Here is a 24920-nt window from a genome sequence, read left to right as displayed (position 1 = left end):
AGATTCTCCAGGAGCTGGGGGGGGGGGGGCTGTGTGTAATGGTGGGGCCTCTTTGTTGTTGTTGTTCAGTCGCACAGTTGAGTCTGACTCTTCGCGACCCCACGGACCACATCACGCCAGGCCCTCCTGTCTTCCGTCGTGCTCTGGAGTTTTACCGTACCAGAAGTTAAAATCCAAAAGGAACCGGAGTGGTGGCTTCATCTTGTGGCCCAAGCAAGCTGTCCAGCTCCCAGTAGATTTCTAGCAAGCTGGGGCCAGGTTTTTCATTATGGATCCCCCGAGCAATGCTCCCTCTAAGCTGTGGAGTCCTGTGAGCAAGGATCCTACTTTGTGAGCTCCCGGCATTAAAGTTGTGAGCGAGCGATCTGGCCGCCGCATCAATTAGTTTGCTCTCCCTGTAGATGTGACACTGGAGGTGACACACGACGTAGAGCACGTTGGGGGGCGTGGCCCAGATCGTGGGGGGGAACCATATGGTCCCCCCCACGATCTGGGCCACGCCCCCGACGTGCTCTACGTCGTGCGTCACTTCCTGTGACGTTCTGGCGGCGCACGCACGTCCGCGGGCTGCTCCCGGACCGAGCAAACGCTCCCCCGCCGGTGAGTAAAAAAGACTTGGCAACCCTAAGTAGTACCTTAGAGACGAACAAGGTTTTCAGCATGGAAGCTTTTGAAAGTCAAAGCCCGGTTCCTCGGGTCCAGAGTTGTGATTGCCGTGGCTTCTGGTGGGTAGTTGTTTCCACCATGATGGGGGGGGAGGCTGGAGCGGCTGAGCACGCACACAGCTCACTCCCCGGTGTCTCAATGCTTCACATGCACTATCTGGACACCGGACACGCTGGAAAAGTGGGCAGATGTGAACAAGAGGCAATTTAACAAGGATAAAGTGCCGAGTTCTGCATCTGGGTAACAAAAAAAGAGGAAGACGCATACTGGATGGGGGATACACTTCTGAGCAGCAGCAGTGTGTGTGTGAATGAAATCTTGGAGTGAGGGTGGACCAAACGTTATGAGCACCCAGCGTGATGCAGCGGCAAAAAAGGCTAATGCGATCTTGGGGTGTATCAACAGAGGCATAACATCCAAATCGCAAAATGTCATAGTCCCAATGTACACTGCATTGGTCAGGCCGCACCTGGAGTCTTGTGTGCAGTTCTGGAGGCCTCCCTTCAAAAAGGATGTGGACAGAATGGAGCGGGTGCAGAGGAGAGCGAGGAGGATGATCGGGGGCCTGGAGACCAAGACCTAGGAGGAAAGGCTGGGGGACTTGGGAATGTTCAGTCTGGAGAACGAGAGGTTGAGGGGGACAGGATTGCTCTCTTGAAGTATTGCAAGGGCTGTCCCTTAGAGGAGGAGGGCAGGGAGCTGTTCCTGTTGGCAGCAGAGGAGAGAACTCGCAAGAACGGGTTTAAATTCAGGACGGGAAGGTACCGGCTGGATCTTAGGGAAACCTTTTTGACACTAAGGAGTTGTGCCACAGTGGAATCAGCTGCCTGGGGAGGTGGTGAGCTCCCCCTCCCTGGCTGTCTTTAAGCAGAGGCTGGACAAACTCTTGTCCGGGATGCTCTAGACCAGGGGTGTCGAGCTCATTTGTTATCTGACATAGATGAGACCTGGGCTTTTTTTGTAGAAAAAGCCCAGCAGGAACTCATTAGCATAATAGGCCACACCCAATATCAGACACTCATTAGCATATTAGGCCACACCCCTGACAGCACAGCTCATTAGCCTATTAGGCCACACCCCCATGCCTTCCCTTGGCTTGCCCGGACGCCCCGCAGCTGCAGGGCACCCGGACAAGCCAGGCCTTGAACAGGCCGGGAAAGGCACGGGAGGCATTTAAATGCTTCCCTGATCCTTCCAGGCCCCCCCCCGGCCCACCTGCCTCGGAGTTGCCAGGGGGGGGGGTTCACTCTCCAGGCCTTCCCTCTGTAGCCAGGCACGCAGAGGTTTTGGCTGTAGTGGGCGTGGCCAGCTCTGAAGCCAGCCGGAACTCCGTTCCTGTGCGTTCTTGCCCAAAAATAGCCCTGGATGAGACCTTGTTGGGCCGGGCCGGGCCGGGTGTGTCATAAAATGTCATGCCAGGTAGCGGAGATATAAACTTTATAAAGGACACAAACACAAAGGGTTTTTAAAACTTAAAATAAAAAACATGCTTAGAACATCAGCACTCTGGCAATATTTTGTTCATTTAACAGTGTCTGATAACTGACACCTCTTGCTCTGAATTACTGCATTAAAATGTCTGTGCTGTTGCAGTCTCGAGTATGCTGTTGAGGTGTGTATCTGTAAGCCGCAAACCTACGATGACACTAGGTTAGGGACTTTTGACGTGGGCTCTACCGCGAAGTATCTGTCAAGTTGAACAGCCCCATATCATCGCAGAGCATAGCTGCTTACACGCTTTAATGTTCCGCCATCAGAGGTGCTTTTTGGGAGGTACCGCCAGATACCATATGTAGACAGACTTTGTCCTTAGGGCTCTGTAAAAGATATAGGATCCACTACGCACGCCATACTTCATTGCCCCCTCTGTAGGGATATCCGATCTCGTTTTATTACTCCACTTCTAGAGGGTAAGAGCTGACATTCTGATGACTCAGTTGTTCACTTTCTTCTGTTTCATTCTAATTGCGAAATAACGGAGGCTGTTGCAGAATTTTTATATTTATGCCATCAGAAGGCGAGGCTTGAATAGCCGAGTGTAAGTGACTGATGCATCTTAGTATTTTCCCGTATTGCCACGATGTTTTGTGCTTTCACGTCAGTAAAGGTTTTGTGTGTATGTAGTACCTACGATGACACAGCAGCAGCAGAACTGGAAGAAGCAGCAGGAGACAGCCAGTTCCACTGCGGGCCTGATAGAAGCCCTCCCGGGGGGGGGGGGGGGGCTGACTCGGCCCCCGGGCCACATGTTTGACATGTGGGTGGGGCTAGATGGCCTGTATGTGATTCTATGATTCTGTGACTATCTACCGTGGCCGGGGTGTGAGCACCTCTTCCGTCATGGTGGAGAATGTCCTTCGTAATCTGCAGCCCCTGAAGTGGCCTTTGGGTTCTGTCTTGCCTGGTTCTTTTCTTGCTGTTCTGGATCCCGGTGTGTTCGCAGCAGCGCCGGTCTAACTCTGGCCCTGGCCCTCCTCCTCCTTTCAGGTCGGCTTCCTGAAGATCCTGCACAAGTACGAAATCACGTTCCTGTTGCCTTTTGTACAGCGCCTGGGGAAAGAAATATCTGCCGCGCCGTTGCCGAACCTGAACCTTCGAGTGATCGACATCACGCCGGCGTCCGAAGGTAAGCGCTCCCCTCCTGCCGGCGGTTGCTCCGCAGCGCGAAGGTGGGCTGTCGTCCAGGCGTTTGCCTGCTCCGTGGCTGTCCTGCGACAGAGAATCGATGACCAAAATGCCCCCGCCCCCCCAGACAAAGCAAGCCTTTGGTTGTGTGTGTGTGTCTGTGTCTCTTTTTGCTACTCTGCATTCATTCCGCCCCACACCTCTTTTAATTGCACACAGGAGAGCCAGTGTGGTGTAGTGGTAAAGAGTGTTGAACTAGGTCTAGGACCTGAGAGACCCTGGTCCTAGACTCATACCGTGGAACCTCACTGGGTGACTTTGAAGAAGATGAAGATGAAGAGGAGGAGGAGGAGGATATTGGGTTTATACTCTGCCCTTCACTACCCAGAGGAGTCTCAGAGTGGCTTATAATCTCCTTTCCCTTCCTTCACAACGGGACACCCTGCCCCTGAGAGAACAGCTCTGAGAGAACTTGTGACGGACCCAAGGTCACACCAGCAGCTGCATGTGGAGGAGTGGGGAATCAAACCCAGTTCTCCCAGATTACAGTCCACGCTCTTAACCACTACACCAAACTGAGGCCAGTCACGCACACTCAGCCTAGCCTACCTCACAGGGTTGATGTGGCGATAAAACAAAGGAAGGGAGAATGATGTAAGCCACTTTAGAGAGAAAGATAGGGCACAAAATAAATTTTAAGATAAATAAACATAGCCCTTTTTTGGGGTAAGGTGACATTTTCTAGCAGAGAACCAACTTGAATATCTCTTTATGACAGGAATCAGATATTGTTTCAGAAGGTGAACCATGTTGGCCTGCAGTAATTTATTAATAATAATTACCATATTGCCTTGTGCATAGTATAAGCAGGGGATCCTAAAATTGTCTGGCAGCCAGAAATTCTGGCTCTTTCTAGTGTTTTGCACCACTAGGTGGAGAGCGAGGTCATCCCATGAGCTTCCATGGGAGAAGTGGGGGATTCGAACCCAGATCTCCCAAGATCCTAGCCCACCGCTCTATCCACTACACCACACAGGGTCTCAGGAGGAGGGAATTAATTAATTATCCTGTGGTAGTGTGGGGCTGCGGTGGCTCAAGTGGTTAAAACGCTGAACTGCAGGCTGTGGAAGGTCAGTAGTTCAGCAGTTCGAGACCCGGGTGCCACATGACGGAGTGAGCTCCCGTCTCTAGTTCCAGCTCCTGCCAACCTAGCAGTTCGAAAGCAAGAAATGGCAAGTAGATCAATAGGTACCGCTTCGGTGGGAAGGTAACAGTGTTCCGTGCGCCTTGGTGTTTAGTCACATGACCACGGAAACGTCTTGGGACAGCGCTGGCTCTTCGGCTTTGAAGCGGAGATGAGCACCGCAACCCTAGAGTCGGATTCGAGCAAGGGAACCTTTACCTTTACCTTTTAGCGTGTTTAGTATAGCCAGGGGATCCTAAGATTGTTCTAGCTCTTTTAACGTTATGCACCACGAGGTGGCGAGCTAGACTTGTTTTTGAGGCAAGAGAGGTTTCAGAGATGCTTTGGCATTTCCTCTGTGTCACGACCCTGGTGTTCCTTGGAGGTCACCCTTCCCAATACTAGTCAAGGCCGATCGTGCTTCGCTTCTGACGGGATCGGGCCAGCTGAAAGCCATCCGGGGCGGGGCAGGGCAGGCCTGCCGTAGAAATGCTGAAATCGAGCCCAGCAGCGCCTTAGAGACCAACAGGATTCTGGGGCATGAGTTTTGGAGACTCAAAGCTCCCTTCGCCAGATCCAAGTCAGAAGGGAGATTTCTGAGCCCTTTTCTCCCAGTCTGAAGATGGAAGGGAGGCGGGATGCAAAAGCAGGTTGCAGAATGGAGTGTAAAGAGGTGCGTCTCCGAAGCGTTTCCCAGCAAGCGATTGCCTGGCTCTTACTTGGTGGAGATATTTGGGGTTTATTGTTGTTGTTGTTGTTGTTTTGTTGTTGTTTTGTTGTTGTTTTGTTGTTATTGTTGTTATTGTTGTTATTGTTGTTATTGTTGTTATTGTTGTTATTATTAATACATTTTGTTGAATTATAAAACAAATCTTAAAACTGTAAACATTTAGTAGTGACTTAGAAAAAACAGTAATATACATCTTTAAGTGATCCAGGCAGTTGTTGTTGCTGTTCAGTCGCACAGTCGAGTCCGACTCTTTGCAACCCACTGGACCAGATCAATGCTCCCTCTAAGCCATGGAGCCCTGTGAGCAAAAAGTCTACTTTGTGAGCTACAGGCCTTAAAGTTGTGAGCGGGCCATTCAGCTGCTGCATAAATTAGTTTGCTCTGGGGCCATCCTTCCTGAGCGAAGACGAAGATCTGTGAGCCAGAGGCTAAGAAATGGTGAGCTAGCTCACACTAACTCAGCCTAGAGGGAACACTGGACCAGATCATGCCAGGCCTTCTGGTCTTCCACCATCCTCTGAAGTTGGCTCAATTTCATGTTCGTTGCATCTATGACACTGTCCAACCATCTCATCCTTTGCCGTCCCCGTCGTCTTTGACCTTCAATCTTTCCCAGCATCAGGGTCTTCTCCAGTGAGTGCTCCCTTCTCATTGGGTGGCCAAAGAATTTGAGCTTCAGTTTCATTATCTGGCCTTCCAGGGAACAGTCAGGGTTGATTTCTTTGAGGATTGACTGATTTGATCTTCTTGCAGTCCAAGGGACTCTCAAGAGTCTTCTCCAGCACCATAGTTCAAAAAAAAAAGAGAGAGAGAGAGAGATCCAGGCAGTACAATTACAATATAGTAAATATACCCAAATAACAATAACTATTTTACTATATAACTTCATAACTTATTGTGGTTCACAAAAAACCCACCCCAACCAACAAACAGGAAACCACGACTGATTAGGATAATCAATATTTTTTTTACATATTAGTGTTAACAATATATCATAATCTCTTAGTAACGTTGAGGTATTGACAGTGAGGAGACCGCACCGTGTGTAAAAGTTGCTTCTAGAAACAGAAGTTGTTTCGAGTACATAGTTGACGTAGTCTGAGGGTCATTTCGTATCAGTAAATCCGCTGTAATTTTCGGTGGAGATATTTGGTGATGGACACACAGTGCCCTGTCACAAATTGTGTGTGTGTGTATGGGGGGGGGGGGGGAGAGGCCTCCTGTCTTCAAGTGGTGGCAGCTATGCCAGGCGGAACCTGTTGACGGACGGCAGCCATCAGGTGGCCATTCCTTTGAGCACGCATGGAGCCTTTCCGCCCCCATGGAATGCAGAAGGGAAGGAATGTTGTGGGGGGGGGGGTGTTCCCTTGTACATGAGAACGCCACTGAGCATGATGGTTGATCCGGCCCCCACCCCATGATCCAGTGTTGTGTTAGGGTAGAACAGTGTTCCTTCTAAGGAGCCAGTTCGGTGTCGTGGTTAAGTGCGTGGACTCTAATCTGTGAGAACCGGGTTTGATTCCCCCACTTGCACCTGCTGGATAACCTTGGGCAAGCATAGTTCTGTCAGAGCTGTTCTTGAAAAAGAGCTGTTTCTGTCAGAGCTCTCTCGACCCCACCTACTTCACAGGCAGTGTTCCCTCTAACCTGAGTTAGTGTGAGCTAGCTCACTTTTTTTTAGCCTCCGGCTCACACATTTTCGTCTTAGCTCAGGAAGGAGGGCTCCAGAGCAAACTGTATGTGGTACCCAAATCCCTCGCTCACAACTTTAATGCCAGTGACTCACAAAGTAGAATTTTTTCTCGCAAGACTCCACAGCTTAGAGGGAGCATTGCTCACAGGGTGTCTGTTGTGGGGAGGGGAAGAGGGAAAGGAGTTTGTCAGCCGCTCTGAGACTCCTTTGGGTAGTGAAGGGCAGGGTATAAATCCAATCTCTCCTTCTTCTTCTTCTACCTCCCAGGGTGTCTGTTGTGGGGAGGGGAAGGGAAAGGAGTTTGTAAGCCACTCTGAGACACCTTTGGGTAGTGAAGGGCGAGGTATGAATCTAATCTCTTCTTCTTCTTCTCTAACCACTACACCGAACTGGAATTATACTCTCCTGAGGTCCCTCCCCAAACCCCCACCCTCCCCAAACTCCACCCCCAAATCTCCAGGAATCCCCCAACTCAAAGTTGGCAACCGGAAGGATTTTGTCTCTGAGATCTCAGGGTATCGCAGGCAATGTTCCCTCTAAGCTGTGGAGTCTTGTGAGCAAAAATTCTACTTTGTGAGCGACTGGCATTAAAGTTGTGAGCGAGCAATTTGGCTACTGCATTAATTAGTTTGCTCTGGAGCCCTCCTTCCTGAGCTGAGACAGAAATCTGTGAACCGGAGGCTAAAAAACTGTGAGCTAGCTCACACCAACTCAGCTTAGAGGGCACACTGATTCACAGGCCCTGCGTGTTGACTGAGCTGCCGCTTCCAAAGGGATGCCACCTGATCTCAAGGCGGTTCTAATGACCCAAATAAACCTGCGCCGGGGGAGGGATATTGCCTGTGAGGAAACAAGTGAAGGCGGTTTTTTTGTTTCATTTCCCTGCTCCATCCGCAGATGTCCCCGCTTGTTGCTGGCGCTCAGTTCTGTTGCAGCTACGGAGAGCATCCCTGCAGTGGCGGTGGCGGTGGGAGGGGAGGGGGAGGCTGGCTGCGGCACCGTTCTTATCCCCCGCGTGGCTGATGAACGTGCTGCAACTGTGTGGCACGAGGCGTGCTTGTTCTTCCAGCGAAAATTTGCCAGCGCTTCCCGGAATAGTTAATCGCAAAGTTACTTCTCTGCCTGCTCCTCTCCGTTCGTTTGTTTGTTTGTTCGTTCTCTCTCTCTCTCTCTCTCTCTCTCTCTCTCTCTCTTCCCCCCCCCCGTATTCCGTGCTAGCAGGGTGGGGAACAATCAGTGGGGCTCAGCTCCCAGTGGGATTCCAGATTTGCTCGGGGTGTGTGTGTGTGTGTGTGTGTGTGTGTGTCTGCAGTCCACCAGGATAGATTCAGGCGGGTGGCCGTGTTGGTTTGAAGCAACAGAACAAAGTTGGAGTCCGGTGGCACCTTGAAGACCAACAAAGTTTAGTGCTGGGCATCAGGTGTCGTGTGCATGCCCACGTCTGCCAGAGGATGTGGTGACGGCCACAGGAATAAGCAGCTTTAAAATGGGATCAGATAGATTCGTGGAGGAGAAGTCTATCAGTGGCTACCAGCCATGGTGGCTGAGGGGAACCTCCACATTCAGAGGCACTAATCCTCTGAATCCCAGAGCCAGGAGGCAACATCAGGGGAAGGCTTCAGCCTCTGTGCCCTGTTGTTGGCCCTCCAGAGGAACTGGCTGGCCCCTGTGTGAGACGGGATGCTGGACTGGATGGACCCTCACTGGTCTGACCCAGCAGGGCTCTTCTGAGGTTCTTATCAGGGGAAGGCCTCTGTCTCTCTGCCCTGTTGCTGGCCCTCCAGAGGAACTGGCTGGCCCCTGTGTGAGACGGGATGCTGGACTGGATGGACCCTCACTGGTCTGATCCAGCAGGGCTCTTCCTCCCTGTTGCCGGACATCCAGAGGAACTGTTTGGTCACTGTATGAGACAGGATGCTGGACTAGGTGGACCACTGGTCTGATCCAGCAGGGCTCTTCTGATGTTCTTATGAAAGTCTCTGTGCCCTGTTGTTGGCCCTACAGAGGAACTGGTTGGCCACTGGGTGGGACAGGATGCTGGACTAGAGGGACCCTCCCTGGTCTGACCCAGCAGGGCTCTTCTGATGTCCTTATCAGGGGAAGGCCTCGGCCTCTCTGCCCTGTTGTTGGCCCTCCAGAGGAACTGGCTGGCCCCTGTGTGAGACGGGAGGCTGGACTAGATGCACCCTCCCTGGTCTGACCCAGCAGGGCTCTTCTGGTGTTCTTATCAGGGGAAGGCCTCGGCCTCTCTGCCCTGTTGTTGGCCATCCAGAGGAACTGGCTGGCCCCTGTGTGAGGCAGGATGCCGGACTGGATGGACCCTCCCTGGTCTGACCCAGCTGGGCTCTTCTGATGTCCTTATCAAGAGAAGGCCTCGGCTATAAAACTAAAACTACTAAGAGAGTACCAAGAACCTTTGATAGGCTAATCGAATGCTTTAAGTATATGTCTACATGCTAAAAATTTCATTCAGTTCTTTAAAATCTAATAAAAGTGTTCAAAAAGAAAGAACATAAAGGCATTTTTGCTATTACATCATATCTGGTTGAGAATATAAGTAAGTTAAATGTCAACATAGGTAATCTCAGATCTTCACTTAGATTTCTTCTTAGCTTTGATTTTCTTCTTCTCTTGACAGGGGAGATTTAGTTTAAAAGTTTTAGGGGCCGCAGTTCCTAAATCTGAGTCAAAGTCTTTGTAGTGTATAGGAAGAAAAGCAATAAAAAGTATTTTAAAAAGAGAGAGAGAGAAGGCCCTCCCCTGCCACAAATGTTGTTAGCCTTTAAGGTGCTACTGGATGCTTGCTCTTTTCTACTGCTAGGTAAAGGTTTCCCTTGCTCAAAAGCTAGTCAAATCCGACTCTAGGAGGCAGTGCTCATCTCCGTTTCCATGCCGAAGAGCCAGCGCTGTCCGAAGATTTTTCCGTTGTCATGTGGCCGGCATGACTAAATGCTGAGGGGCACGGAACGCTGTTACCTTCCCACCAAAGTGGCACCTATTTATCTACTTAGAGAGCCAGTTTGGTGTAGTGGTTAAGTGTGCGGACTCTAATTTGGGAGAACCGGGTTTGATTCCCCACTCCTCCTCCACTTGCACCTGGCTGGATGACCTTGGGCAAGCCACAGTTCTGTCAGAGCTGTCCTTGAAAAAGAGCAGTTTCTGTCAGAGCTCTCTCAGCCCCACCTACCTCACAGGGCATCTGTCGTGGGGAGGGGAAGGGAAAAGAAGTTTGTAAACCGCTCTGAGGCACCTTTGGGTAGTGAAGGGCGGGGTACAAATCCAATCTCTTCTTCTACTTGCAATGTCTTGCTTTCGAACTGCTAGGTTGGCAGGAGCCGGGGCCAGAGACGGGAGCTCACTCCGTCACGCGGCACTCGGGTCTCGAACTGCTGAACTACCGACCTTCCGGTCTGCAGCTTCAGCATCTTAATCTCTGAGCCACCGCGGCCCCTTTCTATTGCTACGGGCAGACTAACACAGCTACCCATCTAGATCTATCTGTAGGACGAGAGAAGAAACCTAAATCCCAGCGATTGTCGGCCTGGGATGAGCACAAGGGGTTGCCATGGGGTCGTTAAAGGTCCCAGGGCAGAAGACTGGCAAGCTTATACCCCGGAAATGGCTGCCAATTCCAGGTTGACATATTCCTGGAGATTTGGGGGGGGGGCCTACAGCCTGGGGAGTGTGGGGTTTAGAGAGAGGGGAGGGACCTCCACAGGTTACAATGCTATACAGTCCACAATCCAGTTTGGTGTCGTGGTTAGGAGCGCGGACTCTAATCTGGGAGAACCGGGTTTGATTTCCCACTGCAGCTGCTGGTGTGTCACAAGTTCTTTCAGAGCTGTTCTCTCATGAGCAGTTCTCTCAGAGTTCCCTCAGCCCCGCCTACCTCCCAGGGTGTCTGTTGTGGGGAGGAAAAGGGGAAGGAGATTGTAAGCCGCTCTGAGACTCCTTCAGGTAGCGAAGGACGGGGTATAAATCCAATCTCCTCCTCCCTGGGGTTTAGAGAGGGGAGGTACCTCAGCAGGTTACGATCATATACAGTCCATAATCTAGTTTGTTGTAGTGGTTAGGAACACGGACTCTAATCTGGGAGAACCGGGTTTGATTCCCCATGCTCCCATATGCAGCTGCTGGGGTGACCTTGGGTCAGTCACAAGTTATTTCAGAGCTATTCTTTCCTGAGCCGTTTCTCTCAGAGCTCTCTCAACCCCACCCACCTCACAGGGTGTCTGTTGTGGGGAGGGGAAGGGGAAGGAGATTGTAAGATGCTCTGAGACGTCTTCAGATAGTGAAGGGCAGGGTAGAAATCCAGTCTCCTCGTCATCCTCCTCCACCACCATCTTTGGCATTCTCCCTGCTGCATAACTGTGTTTCTTTCGGGTATGTTGTAGGGCTATCTTTCGGCTATGCTCCTGCAGAGTGCAGGGGGTTGGTCTAGATGACCTACAAGATCCCTTTCAACTCTAACATTCTATGATTCTATGCCCCAGAAAAAATGCCAGTTCTGAGAGCTGAGGAATTCTGCAATTAAAGTGCACTTCTGTGTCATGGTTTGGCCCATATAGCTGTCTGTTTGTGTGAAAGGGGCAAAAGTGTTGAAGCCCCCCACACCTTGAACTTCTGACAAGCTTGACTCAAGGTAGTTGCCTTCATATGAACACATTTGGGGAATGAACACACGGATGAAGCTGCCTTCTACTGAATCAGACCCTTGGGTCTATCAACATCAGTATTACCAACTCTGACCGGCAGGAGCTCTCCAGGGTCTCAGGCAGAGGGTCTTTCCCATCACCTACTGCATGGTCCCTTTTCCACTAGAGCCAGAGATTGAACCTGGGACCTTCTGCACGCCGAGCAGATGCTCTACCGCTGAGCCAGGGTCTCAGGTCAAGGTCTTTCCCATCACCTCCTGCCTGGTCCCTTTCCTATTGGAGATGCCGGGGATTGAACCTGGGACCTTCTGCACGCCGAGCAGATGCTCTCCCGCTGAGCCACAGCCCCTCTTTACAGCTCTCCAGGGTCTCAGGCAGAGGTCTTTCACATCACCTACTGCCTGGTCCCTTTTCCACTGGAGATGCCGGGGATTGAACCTGGGACCTTCTGCATGCCAAGCAGATGCTCTACCGCTGAGCCATGGCCCCTCTTTACCATTCTCCAGGGTCTCAGGCAGAGGGTCTTTCACATCACCTACTCCCTGGCCCCTTTTCCACTGGAGATGCCGGGGATTGAACCTGGGACCTTCTGCACGCCGAGCAGATGCTCTACCGCTGAGCCACGGCCCCTCTTTACCATTCTCCAGGGTCTCAGGCAGAGGGTCTTTCACATCACCTACTCCCTGGTCCCTTTTCCACTAGAGATGCCGGGGATTGAACCTGGGACCTTCTGGGAGGAGGAGGAGATTGGATTTATACCCCTGGCCCTGCACTTGGAGTCTCAGAGTGGCTTACAAACTCCTTTCCCTCCCCCTCCCCACAACAGACACCCTGTGAGGCGGGTGGGGCTGAGAGAGCTCTGACACAAACTGCTCTTTTTCAAGCACAGCTGTGCCAGAGCTTGTGACTGACCCAAGGTCACATCAGCCGGTGCAAGCGGAGGAGTGGGGAATCAAACCCAGTTCTCCCAGATTAGAGTCCGCGCTCTTAACCATGACACCAAACTGGCTCTCTGTTCCTGTTGGCAGCGGAGGAGAGGACTCACAGTGGTGGGTTTAAATTGCGGGCAGGAAGGTACTGGCTGGATATTAGGAAAAACGTTTTGACCGTCAGAGTTGTGCCACAGTGGAATCAGCCGCCTGGGGAGGTGGTGAGCGCCCCCTCCCTGGCGGTCTTGAAGCAGCAGCTGGACAAACCCTTGCCAGGGATGCTCTAGGCTGATCCTGCATTGAGCAGGAGGCTAGACTAGATGCCCTGCAGGGTCCTTCCCGACCCTGTGATTCTAGGATTCTGAGATCCAGGCCGAATAAGCTGAAGGTCTGCTTGGCTCCTCAAGAGGGCCAGGATAGCTGCTCTGACTCCAATCTTGTGGCTCTTTTCTCTCTGCAGCTTCTTGCAGTAGAAAAGGTTGGTTGTGCGCGCGTGTGTGTACATACGCCGCTTCTGCCGAGGCCCCTGGAAGCGGCTCGAGGAGGCACCGTGCGTTCTCCGGCCTCCAGGGCTCGAGGAGATTGGCACCGAAGGCTCTCGCGCCTGGCATTTGACTTACAGACATCGATCCCCTGCAATGGGCCGGACGTGACGGGAACGCTTTGCTCTGCAGCGCCCTGCCCTTTTTGGAAAGTCGGTTTGCGACTGCCGGACCCTTGAGGGGCCGTTCCCTCCCCCCCCCCATATTCTGGAGCTGGAGGAAGTCCGGGATGCTCGCAGGTGTACATTCTCTGTGTCTCGCTTGAAGCCAGCGCTCATTTCACGGCCAGCTGAGCCGTGGATAAGCACAGGAGGGTTTGTGTTCTGTCTGCCGTATTTCAGCTGATCGGGATGAGGGGTGCGGCGAGCCCTCCCGAATGCGGAGGCTGGCGCATAAGAGGGATTAGATTCTTCGAAGACTCTTAGAAACGAGTGGCGCAAATCCTCCCCACATTGCCTAGTTTCTTCCCCCCTGTGTTACTCGTGTGAACAGCTCCAGAGCACAGCTCTCCTCCTTCCTTCCCAGTGTGGCTGCAGCCACTGCAGAGAGGAGGACAACGTCCTTTCCAGAAAGCGGAGCCAAGGGGGTCCGGTCCCCACCTTTCTGCTCCAGAGGGCGACCTAACAGGCGTGGTTTACAGGCTGGCCCGTAGCTACCATGGGGCTATTTGGGGTGCCGCTTCCTTTGGTGTAGTGCCAGTTTGGTGTCGGGCTTAAGTGCGCGGACTCTAATCTGGGAGAACCGGGTTCGATTCCTCACTCCTCCTCCTGCAGCTCCTGGATGACCTTGGGCAAGCCACAGTTCTCTCAGAGCTGTCCTTGAAAGAGCAGTTTCACTATTTGGGGTGCCATTTCCTTTGGCGTAGTGCCAGTTTGGTGTCGTGGTTAAGTGCGCGGGGTCTAATCTGGGAGAACCGGGTTCGATTCCCCACTCCTCCTGCAGCTGCTGGATGACCTTGGGCAAGCCGTAGTTCTCTCAGAGCTGTCCTTGAAAGAGCAGTTTCTCTGAGAGAACTACTGCTGGACGGTCCCAGGGCCGGCCCCAGCTAATTTTGCACCCTAGGTGGGGATCCCTTCTGGCACACCCCCCCCCCCCGCATGCACCCACCAATTTTTAAAAATTAATGCATTTTAGGAAGAATAAAAAACACAAATAATCAAGAAACTCCCAGAGTACGGGGCCGGGTGCAGCTTGGCGCCCCTAAGGGCCGGCCCACTCTAGGCGATTGCCTAGTTCGCCTAGTGAGTGAGCCGGCCCTGGACGGTCCCTCTTCATTTGCACAGTGCCTGCGTTGTGTTCCTCCTGACAGCAAACCCAGATGGGGAATTGCTTTCTTTCCACTCCGCAAAGGAGGGGAGGGGGGAGGGGAGCGTGCAAGGGGACTCAAGGGGGGAGGTCTGGAGGTTGACCTTGAACTCGGGACACTCTGTCCTGCACAGGCAGTTCCAGCACGGAGAGACCTCTCTCCTCCTCCTCTCCCTCTGGAGGCACCCGCCAGATGGTCTCATTTGCTGCCTCCTTTTGCGAGGCCTGTGGTGATGAGATCCTCTCCTCGACTCCCATCTGTTAACGGCCAGGCGCATCTGTAAAGAAAAAACACGAGTGGTTTTCTGCCACTTCAAGCCAGACTTCTGTTCCTGAGTCGGGTGAGTCAGCCGTCCGTGGAAGGCAAAGGGCTTCGGGCGACGGGAGGCGAAAGAGGGGCGCCGTTTGAACAGACCCTCCGATCTGCCGCCTTGCTGTGAGAGTGAGTAGTGGAGTGCCGGACGAGGATGTGCAAGACGTGGGTTCGAATCTCAGCTCTTGTCGTGGAAGCTCGCTGGGTGACCTCGGGCCAGTCACGCAGGCCTACCTCACAGGGCTGTTGTGAGGATAAGGTGGAGGAGAGGAGGCTGCTGTAAGCCGCGTTTGGCCCCCGGGGAGAAAGGTGGGGTAGGAATGAATTAAAATGAGAGAAAGCCCTGCTTCTGATTAGAAAGCGTTGCTTGAGAGTGTAAAAGGGGGGCTTCCCCCAATGCATGGTAGTTTGGTGTAGTGGTTAGGAGCGTGGACTCTAATCTGGGAGAACTGGGTTTGATTCCCCACTCCTCCACATGCAGCTGCGGGTGTGACCTTGGGTCAGTCACAAGCACCCTCAGAGCTGTTCTGGAAAGAGCAGTTCCTGTCAGAGCTCTCTCAGCCCCACCGACCTCACAGGGTGTCTGTTGTGGGGAGGGGAAGGGAAAGGAGATTGTAAGCCGCTCTGAGACTCCTTCGGGTAGTGAGGGGGGGGTATGAATCCAATCCCTTCCTCCTCCTCCTCCTCCACGCCACGCTTGTGCTTCGGGCCTTGGAGATTCCAGCAGGCCAGTTGGAACCGAAAAGCAAACGTCCCTTTCAAGGTCTGTCCCCGGGCATGCAAGACGAAATCAGCAGTGACACATGTATTTTGCAAGACCCCCCCCCCAGTCATGTTCAGTGGGGAATCAGGGCCCAGAAGCGGAGGGGTGCACCTGCCACATATCGATTTGAAGTTAACAAGGACCTCATTTGGCAGGTGCACAAGAGAACGGGGCCTTTTCGGTGACAGCCCCACGATCATGGAACAACCTCCTCGGAGAGGGGTGCCTGGCCCCCCCTCACTGTCGATCTTCAGGAGGCAGCTGAAGATGGTTTTAATGGTCTGTGTTTGGGAGGGTTTTTTTTTATTTTAATAGGTTTTAAGTGGGATTCCCCCCCCCCCCCAACGTATGTTTTAAATCGTTTGTTGCTTCGGTGGCCCTTGTAAGGGCAGAAGGGCAGGATAGGAATTTTTGTAAAGAAATAAATGAGATTTTTTTATATATTCAGGACTGCACTTGATTTCTTTTATTTTTTTATGAGTTTAATCTGTAAGTCGCCTTGAGCGCTATAAAGAAGAAAGGCAGCTAATATGTCATCAAAGGACAACACATCCAATTACCATGTTAGATTACACAGGGAAGCCATTGAAATTCATAGACATAAACACAATTTCAACAGGAAAGAAGAGAGTTTAAAAATAAATAGGGCATGGCTTCCTGTCCTGAAAAACACAAAAGGCTCCACATCTTACAGTAATGCTACAGGTAAGATTAGAATCTCAACAGCCAATCCGTATGCAAAAGAGCCTCCTCAGGAAAGCTCCTCCATTAGCGTGTCACAGCCCTACCCTACCTTCCTGAGTAGATACAAATTAGCGTGTCACAGCCCTACCCCACCTTCCTGAGTAGATACAAATTACCTGCCTACCACTTCTTTTCTTCTCACCTTGACACAGAGAGTACTCTGTCTTTCTGTGTTATACATCTGAGGATGCCAGTCACAGCTGCTGGCGAAACGTCAGGCCCTACAAGGCCAAGACCACAGCCACACAGCCCGGAAAATCTACAACAACTAAAAAGCAGCTAATAAATGTTTTAAATAACGATAATAACAGGACGTTTGTTTGCCCATGAACTGGAAGTGTATCCGAAGGTTGATTTGGAGCACTTCTAACTGGCCTTTCCCTGCAAATTGGCTCGAGGTGGGTTACCTTAGAGCTAGGCTAAGACTTCCTCATAAATATGAAGACCACTAGAGCAATTCCCTTTAAGGAAAATACTTATAAAGTTATACATAGATGGTATTTATACCCCTCGAGACTAGCAAAATTTTCCGAGGCATCGACTAATATATGTTGGAAATGTAGACAGAATATTGGTACTTAGTTCCACACGTGGTGGACATGCTGCAAAGCTAAAGAATATTGGGGGAATATTGCAGTGATGTTAAAGGAAATTATGGAGGAATCAATACCAATGAAACCGGAATTATATTTATTGAACATTATCCCCGAAATGTATAGAAAAGAACAGAAAAATTTGTTGTTGCATTGTATAATAGCAGCAAGGATAAGCTATGCTAAGTACCGGAAAACAGATAAGATTCCAGATAAGCTAGAAGTGATACAAAAATTGTTTGAGGTCGCCGAAATGGATAAGCTAACTTGTATATTAAAAGGGAAAGATGAAGATCCTTTTGAGAAAAATTGGGGGAACCTATATAAATGGAAAGTTAAAAGGAACGGTCAGGAAGAGATTTGATTGATGAATACTGGAAGTTAAAAAGGCTGTATGCTCGTCTATGTAGAATGGTATAATCAGCACATGTTGTTGGGTGTAGGTGATGGAAAATCAATAAAAATATTATTTTTTTAAAAAAGAGCTAGGTTAAGACTTCCCACGTATTCGTAGCTAGATTGCTGTAGCCCCCCCCCCCTTCCAGACAGGCTGGGTGCTGCCTGTGTGATTTTTCAGCCTACTTGAAATTCAGCCCATGGTCTCCAAGTGTTTACATCTCAAAATGTCAGAGATTGGGCAGCCTTTCATTTCTCAGGCACTGCCGCTTTGCAGAAGCCGGCGCTTGAAAGCTGACCTCGCATGACCTGCTTTCTTTCTCTGATAGAGAGGGCCCCCTGGAGCGCAGGGGCAGAGCCCCTGCTGTACCTGCGGAAGACCCCCGGTTCAGTCCCCAGCGTCTCCAGGGAAAAGGTTGTCTGGCGGCAGGTCTTTGGAAGACCCCGCTCGCCAGAGAGCTTGCAGCGTTCCCTCCCAGCTGAGTTAGTGTGAGCTAGCTCACAGGTTTTTTAGCCTCTGGTTCGCACATTTTTGTCTTCGCTCAGGGAGGACGGCTCCAGAGCAAACTAATTGACGCAGCAGCCCGCAGCTTTAATGCTAGTAGCTCACAAAGTAGAATTTGTGCTCACAAAACGCCACAGCTTAGAGGGAGCACTGGAGAGCCGTGGCGGTCAGAGAAGGCTGCGCGGCATAGACAGACCAGCGGCCTGCTGAGAAAGGCACATTTCCTTTGAATACGGTTCGATGCTCATCTAAATAGTATCCTATCTGGTGTGACCTGGTTATGCGGTTCTGGTCTCATATATAGCGGCAGGACTTCAACGAAGCCCTGGTATAAACATAGACTTTACGAATTCTCAGGGTGTGTGTGTGTGTATAAATTGCATTAAGTTGCAGCCAACTTCGGGCGACCCCAGCAAGGGGCTTTCAAGGCAAGGGAGAAGCAGAGATGGTTGGCCATTGCCGTCCTCTGCAGAGCCTTCCTTGGTGGTCTCCCTTCCAAGTACCAACCCTGCTTAGCTTCTGACTTTTGCTGACTCCAGCAAGGGGCTTTCAAGGCAAGGGAGAAGCAGAGATGGTTGGCCATTGCCGTCCTCTGCAGAGCCTTCCTTGGTGGTCTCCCTTCCAAGTACCAACCCTGCTTAGAGTCTGAGTTTTGGTGGCTCCAGCAAGAGGTTTTCAAGGCAAGGGAGAAGCAGAGGTGGTTAGCTATCGCCTTCCTCTGCAGAGTCTTCTTTGGTGGGCTTCCTTCCAAGTACCGACTCTCCTTAGCTTTCGAGATCTGACGCGATGACTGTGCCGCCTTTCCTCCCGCTGACCAGTTGCAAGCAGTGTTCCCTCTAAGTTGAGTTAGTGTGAGCTAGCTCACAGTTTTTTAGCCTCCAGCTCACACATTTTTGTCTTAGCTCAGGAAGGATGGCTCCTGAGCAAACTAACTTATGCAGTGGCCAAATCGTTTGCTCACGACTTTAATGCCAACAGCTCACGGAAGTAGAATTTTTGCTCAGAAGACTCCACAGCTTAGAGGGAACATTGGTCACGTCTCCAATATCTACTACACAAGAGGAGATCTCCAATATCTACTACACAAGATGGAGCAGAGGTCCATCAGTGGCTATTAGCCACAAGGTATAGATAGGGACTCTGGGGCAAGTGATGCTCTGTCATCTTGGTGCTTGGGGGGGGGTCAACAGTGGGAGGGCTTCTAATGTCCTGGCCCCACTGGTGGACCTCCTGATGGCTCTGGTATTTCTGGCCACTGTGTAATACAGAGTGTTGGACTGGATGGGCCTTTGGCCTGATCCAACATTGGCATCTCTTATGTTCTTATGTTCCTATAGATGAGATATTTCCGGAGATGTTTGTATATAGATATTATCTGATGTTGATGGTATTCATCAGAAGCTTTTAGCTGGAAAATACTTATTGCCCCACTGCGGAATGCTGTAGCCGAAACACATTGGGTGTTCTGTTCATGTTCATCTTTGAGTAACTGAATATGTGTCATGGGGTGATTGCTCTGTATGAATTAGTTTCATGTTTTATTTGCCCTACTGGAAAAGAGATCCGTGTACAGACGCAGTACAGCAATTTTCTATGGTTTGTGTGGTCTATTAGTTGTTATTTATTATTAGTTGTTAATCACTGTGAGTGATTCAAATGTGGAATTCGCTGCCAGTGGATGTAGTCATGGCCACAGGAATAAACAGCTTTAAAAGGGGATGAGACGGATCCATGGAGGATAAGTTTATCAATGGCTACTAGTCATGGTGACTAAAGGGAACCTCCACACCCAGAGGCAGTCAGCTCTGAATCTCAGAGCCAGGAGGCAACATCAGGGGAAGGCCACTGGTTGGCTACTGTGTGAGACGGGATATTGGACTAGATGGTCTCTTCTGATGTTCTTATGAAGGCCTATGAAGGCCTCAGTCTCTGTGTCCTGTTGCTGGACATCCAGAGGAACTGGTTGCCCACTGTATGAGACAGGATGCTGGACTAGGTGGACCACTGTTCTGATCCAGCAGGGCTCTTCTGATGTTCTTATGAAGGCCTCAGTCTTTGCCCTGTTGTTGGCCCTACAGAGGAACTGGTTGGCCACTGTGTGGGACAGGATGCTGGACTAGATGGACCCTCACTGGTCTGATCCAGCAGGGCTCTTCTGAGGTTCTTGTCAGGGGAAGGCCTCGGCCTCCCTGCCCTGTTGTTGGCCCTCCAGAGGAACTGCGTGGCCACGGTATGGGACAGGATGCTGGACTGGATGGATCCTCACTGGTCTGATCCAGCAGGGCTCTTCTGATGTTCTTCTCAGGGGAAGGCCTCGGCCTCTCTGCCCTGTTGTTGGCCCTCCAGAGGAACTGGCTGGCCCCTGTGTGAGACGGGATGCTGGACTAGATGGACCCTCACTGGTCTGATCCAGCAGGGCTCTTCTGAGGTTCTTATCAGGGGAAGGCCTCGGCCTCTCTGCCCTGTTGCTGGCCCTCCAGAGGAACTGGCTGGCCCCTGTGTGAGACGGGAGGCTGGGCTAGATGGACCCTCACTGGTCTGATCCAGCAGGGCTCTTCTGAGGTTCTTATCAGGGGAAGGCCTCGGCCTCTCTGCCCTGTTGCTGGCCCTCCAGAGGAACTGGCTGGCCCCTGTGTGAGACAGGAGGCTGGACTAGATGGACCCTCACTGGTCTGATCCAGCAGGGCTCTTCTGAGGTTCTTATCAGGGGAAGGCCTTGGCCTCTCTGCCCTGTTGCTGGACATCCAGAGGAACTGGATGCTGGACTGGATGGGGGCTGTTTTGATATTCTTACTTTAATATAATTAATGGATGATTAAAATTTATTTTTAGTTTTGTTTTTCACCCCATGGAAGGAACAGTTGGGAGACGACTCTCTGCATGTTTTTTTGTACAGATTGGCCAGCTCCGTGTCTGGAAACTTGCAGTTTCTGTTGTAGTGGGGGTTGTAGTCCACATTGTAAGGTGCAACACACAGCCAGTATTCAGCAGATCCACTGTGCATATTAGGATTGCATGGTTCACTGGGAGAGTGATGCACAATTCATGTTAAACTCTGCACAATTGCATATAACCCTACGTTTGTACATCCCTCCCCTCTCACACAGGCAGTATTCATGGCCTGTTTTAGGTTGCTGAGTTCAGTCATGGAGATAATTTCAGCGTAGGGGGGGAACGGTGTACAAAACACCCCTAAAATGCTCTGCATTCAGACTTCCTCATTGGGTTCTGCAAGCCCGTGATGCCATGGAACGTTAACTAATATTCTTGCTGCTGACGGTCAAGGTACCCAATCTCGTGCAGACCCATATTCAGGTCCGTGGTGCTTTCTTATGAGAATTTCCGGGTGGGCTGTGTCCAGAGAGAAACGTGTATTGCCAAGTTGCTGTCTGGGCAGCTGAGGACAGGCATAGTAATAAAATCAGAATTGCTACCGTTAGAGACCGGACACCTGTCCCGAAATAAAGTGGTACGGCTGGTAAGTTGGCAATCTACAGTCTTTGAACACCGAGATTTCACTTTCCGTGGCCAGCAGCGGCCTTATTTATTGCCTTTCTCTCTGGGTACGTATCAGATGCTTGAAAAAGCCATTTGGGCGGGTGGCTCCCAGTTGGGATTCTTATTGAGTAAGTCAGCAGAGTATTAAGAGACTGAGTCCATGGTGTGTATTAAAATATAAGAGTTTACTATAAACCTAACATGGGGAAAAGGTACACAGGATATAAAACAACAAGGAGCTAAAATGGCTACATCCTTACAGCTAAAAGGTAAAACGGGAAGAAGCAGAATGGCGTCTCCTTCTCTAGTCAGAACAAAGAACGGGAGGAGAAGCCAATATGTTAAATACTTGACACCTTCGTTTCCAATCAGACTAGCAAATTAGCTCCAAAGTTCCTGGGCATCCTATTGTCTAAAACAGATTGGTTACAAACAAACATGTGACTTAACAAACATCATTAACCCTGTAAATACTGAAGTGTTTTTGACTTGTAACACCCAACACTCCCACGACTTCTCGTCGCTCTGGTGTCCGTGCGTCTTCCCTGTCTCGGCTTGAGCCTTGCGGGCGGCCGAGTGCTCCCGGGAGCCTTGTGACCCCATCTGCTTCTCCCTCCTGGCTGCAGGTTACAACGTCAAGTGCGAGTACACGGCCCACAAAGAAGGGGTCCTCCGCGAGGAGGTGGAGCTCCACAGCGCGACCAACAACAGAGCCTCCGTCAAGGTGGTGGTGCAGGCCAGAGTGATGGGTGAGTCTCCCCTCCGCCGTCTGCGTCCCATCCTCTCCGTCTACGAGGGGTCCCCAACCTGGTGCCCGCAGAAGAAGAAGAGGAGGTTGGATTTATACCCTGCCCTTCACTACCCAAGGGAGTCTCAGAGCGGTTTGCAAACTCCTTTCCCTTCCCCTCCCCACAATGGACGCCCCCTGTGAGGTAGGTGGGGCCGAGAGAGCTCTTTTGAGGACTGCCCTTGAGAGAACAGCTCTGAGAGAACTTGGGACTGACCCAAGGTCACACCAGCAGCTGCATGTGGAGGAGTGGGGAATCAAACGTGGTTCTGACACCTCTCCTGGCGCTTGCTAAGGGTGAGCCAGTTGTTGTCGTGGGTTAAGTGCGCAGACTCTAATCTGGGAGAACCGGGCTTGATTCCCCACTCCTCCAATTGTCCCACATTTGCGTCGGCGGGAGGACCTGGGGAAAGCCAATAGTTCTGTCAGAGCTGTCCTTGAAAAAGAGCCGTTTCTGTCAGAGCTCTCTCAGCCCCGCGTGCCTCCCAGGGTGTCTGTTGTGGGGAGGGGAAGGGGAAGGAGTTTGTCAGCCGCTCTGAGACTCCTTTGGGTGGTGAAGGGCAGGATATAAATCGAATCTCCTCCTCCTCCTCCTCCTTTTAAGGAAGTGGGTGGGGTCGGGTGGGCCCTTTGTCCAGCAAGTCTTCTGATTGGCCGTTGGTGATTTGATTGGCTGTGCGGATTTTTATAAACGTTGCTTTGGCAGTAGCTGCCACCACAACACAAGAATATTCATAGTGTGGTTGAAGGTAAGCGGCGGCAGCCATTTTGTGGCTGGCTCTGCCTCTTACAGCAGCCATTTTGTGGCTGCTCCCGCCTCACTGTGTCAGAGGCCCAAAAGTGCCCTCAGGGTCAAAAAGGGTGGCCACCAATGCTCCCTCTAAGCTGTGGAATCTCGTGAGCAAAAATTCTTCCTTTGTGAGCTACTGGCATTAAAGTTGTGAGCGAGCGATTTGGCTGCTGTGTAAATTAGTTGGCTCTGAAGTCATCCTTCCTGAGCTAGGACAAAAATGTGTGTACTGGAGGCTAAAAAACTGTGAGCTAGCTCACACTCACCTTACTGGGGGGAAACCCCCCCCCCCCCCCCCGTGTTGGCTCTCCTTCCGCCATTCCTCTGTGATCAAAGAGGTGTTTCCCACGATCCCTCTGAAGGGTTCAAGGGATTCTGGAATGCAGTTTTCCATTCCACGCTAATCGATTTGCACAAACAGACCCAAGGTTCTTTGTGAGGTCCAGCATTGTGTGCAGTGGTGGCGGAGTCCTCAGGGGGTTGTCGTTTCCTGACAGCTGCCGGGGTGGCTCGGTTGGGGCCAGTGTTCCCTCTGAGCTGAGTCAGTGTGAGCCAGCTCACCGTTTTTTAACCTCCGGCTCACACGTTTCCGTCTCCGCTCAGGAAGGCTGGGGCTCCAGAGCAAACTCATTCATGCAGCAGCCCAATCACTGGCTCACCACTTTCATGCCAGTAGCTCACAAAGTAGAATTTTTACTCACAAAGCTCCACAGCTTAGAGGGAGCATTGGTTGGAGCGGGGTGCCCCTCCCTTCTTGCAACTTTGCAGGCCGGGGCATGCCCCGGGGGTGGGGCAGCTTGGCTCGTGCCAACACAAACAGCTGCTTTACTGGTGCCCACCCACACAGTCCCAGCCTGGAGACGCTCCGGCTATCTTGGCATCTGCCTTAATATCCGCCCGTGGCGAAGGGCCTCCGGTGCCCAGGAAATTAAATCTTGCCGGATGTACATTTGCTCAAGCCGTGGACGGTGGATAGATGTACAGGCGGCAGCGATAAGCTGGTGGTCCCCACGCGCATGCAGGTACGGGGAGGGAGACTGAAGCCAAGATTAAAATGAGGAGTCGCTGAGAGGCGTTAATTGCTCCTCCTAAGTGCAGACCGGCAACGGCTTGCAATAAAAGGAGAGGGGGAATTGACGAAACACCCTTTCATGGTAGGAAGCTAGCCACTGCCGTAGGGATGGTTGGCAGGGGTGGGGTTGCCTATCTCCAGGTGAGGCCCGGAGACATCCCACAATTACAACCGATCTCCAAACTACTGCGATCAGTTCCCCGGGAGAAAATAGACCCAGAGGAGTCAGCCGTGTTAGTCCGTTGCTGCAAAATAGTAAAAAGCCCGGTAGCACCTTTAAGACTAACAAAACTTGATTGTAGCGTAAGCTTTCGAGAAACACCGCTCTCTTCGTCAGATGCCTCTGACGAAGAGAGCCGTGTTTCTCAAAAGCTTACGCTACGATCAAGTTTCTTAGTCTTAAAGGTGCCGCTGGGCTTTTTACTGTCCTGAAGAAAATGGATGCTTTGGAGGGTGGGCTGGGGTTGCCAGCTTAGTGGGTTGCGTGTTGTCACTCTAGGACTTCTTTTTTCTCCTAGACTCTATGGTATGTCATAGAGTCCAACCGCCAAAGTTGCCAGTTCCTCCATGGGAGTTGATCTCTGTAGTCTAGAGATCAGGTGTAATTCCAGGAGAACTCCGGCCCCACCTGGACCCCAGGGACCCCAGGGTGGGCTCTACGGCATCATACCTCCCTGAGTCCCTCCAATCCCCACCCTCCCCAGACGCCAACCAGTGTTCCCTCTAAGCTGAGTTAGTGTGAGCTAGCTCACAGTTTTTTAGCCTTCAGCTCAGATTTTTGTCTTAGCTCAGGAAGGATGGCTCCAGAGCAATGTAATTTGTGCAGTAGCCAAATCGTTCGCTCACAATTTTAATGCCAGTAGCTCACAAGACTCCACAGCTTAGAGGGAACATTGTCACCAACCCCAAATCTCCAGGAATTTCATAACTCAGAGTTGGCAACCTGGGATGGGGGGGACAGTGGCGTTCTGCTTGTCCCCTTAAAGCTGCTTGTTGTGTAGGATGTGGGGGGTGGACTGACTGAACTCCAGTGTTCCCATTGGGAAAAGAGTGCTGGATCACACCGACTCCCGGTCCCGTCCTCCCAGCGTCGTCTTCTGCTCCTGAGAGCCAGCGTGGTGTAGCGGTTCA

The 24920-nt window shown here is 51.4% G+C and overlaps 1 protein-coding gene across 1 annotated transcript in view; it reads left to right on the top strand.

Annotated features, from left to right (window-relative positions):
- LOC107112828 (chromosome unknown open reading frame, human C20orf27) overlaps positions 1–24920 on the top strand; it is a 62316-nt gene that overhangs the window by 35167 nt on the left and 2229 nt on the right. The window contains exons 3-4 of the mRNA XM_015414020.1: positions 3154–3292; positions 21767–21889. Coding sequence (XP_015269506.1) covers positions 3154–3292; positions 21767–21889 — 262 coding nt within the window. The remainder of the gene's footprint in view (positions 1–3153; positions 3293–21766; positions 21890–24920) is intronic.

The sequence above is a fragment of the Gekko japonicus genome, unplaced genomic scaffold, assembly GCF_001447785.1.
Source record: "Gekko japonicus isolate JY-2015 unplaced genomic scaffold, Gekko_japonicus_V1.1 scaffold2662, whole genome shotgun sequence".
In the NCBI taxonomy this organism is placed as follows: Eukaryota; Metazoa; Chordata; class Lepidosauria; order Squamata; family Gekkonidae; genus Gekko; species Gekko japonicus.
Note: the sequence above shows the minus strand (reverse complement) of the source record. Positions and strands in the feature narration are given on the sequence as shown.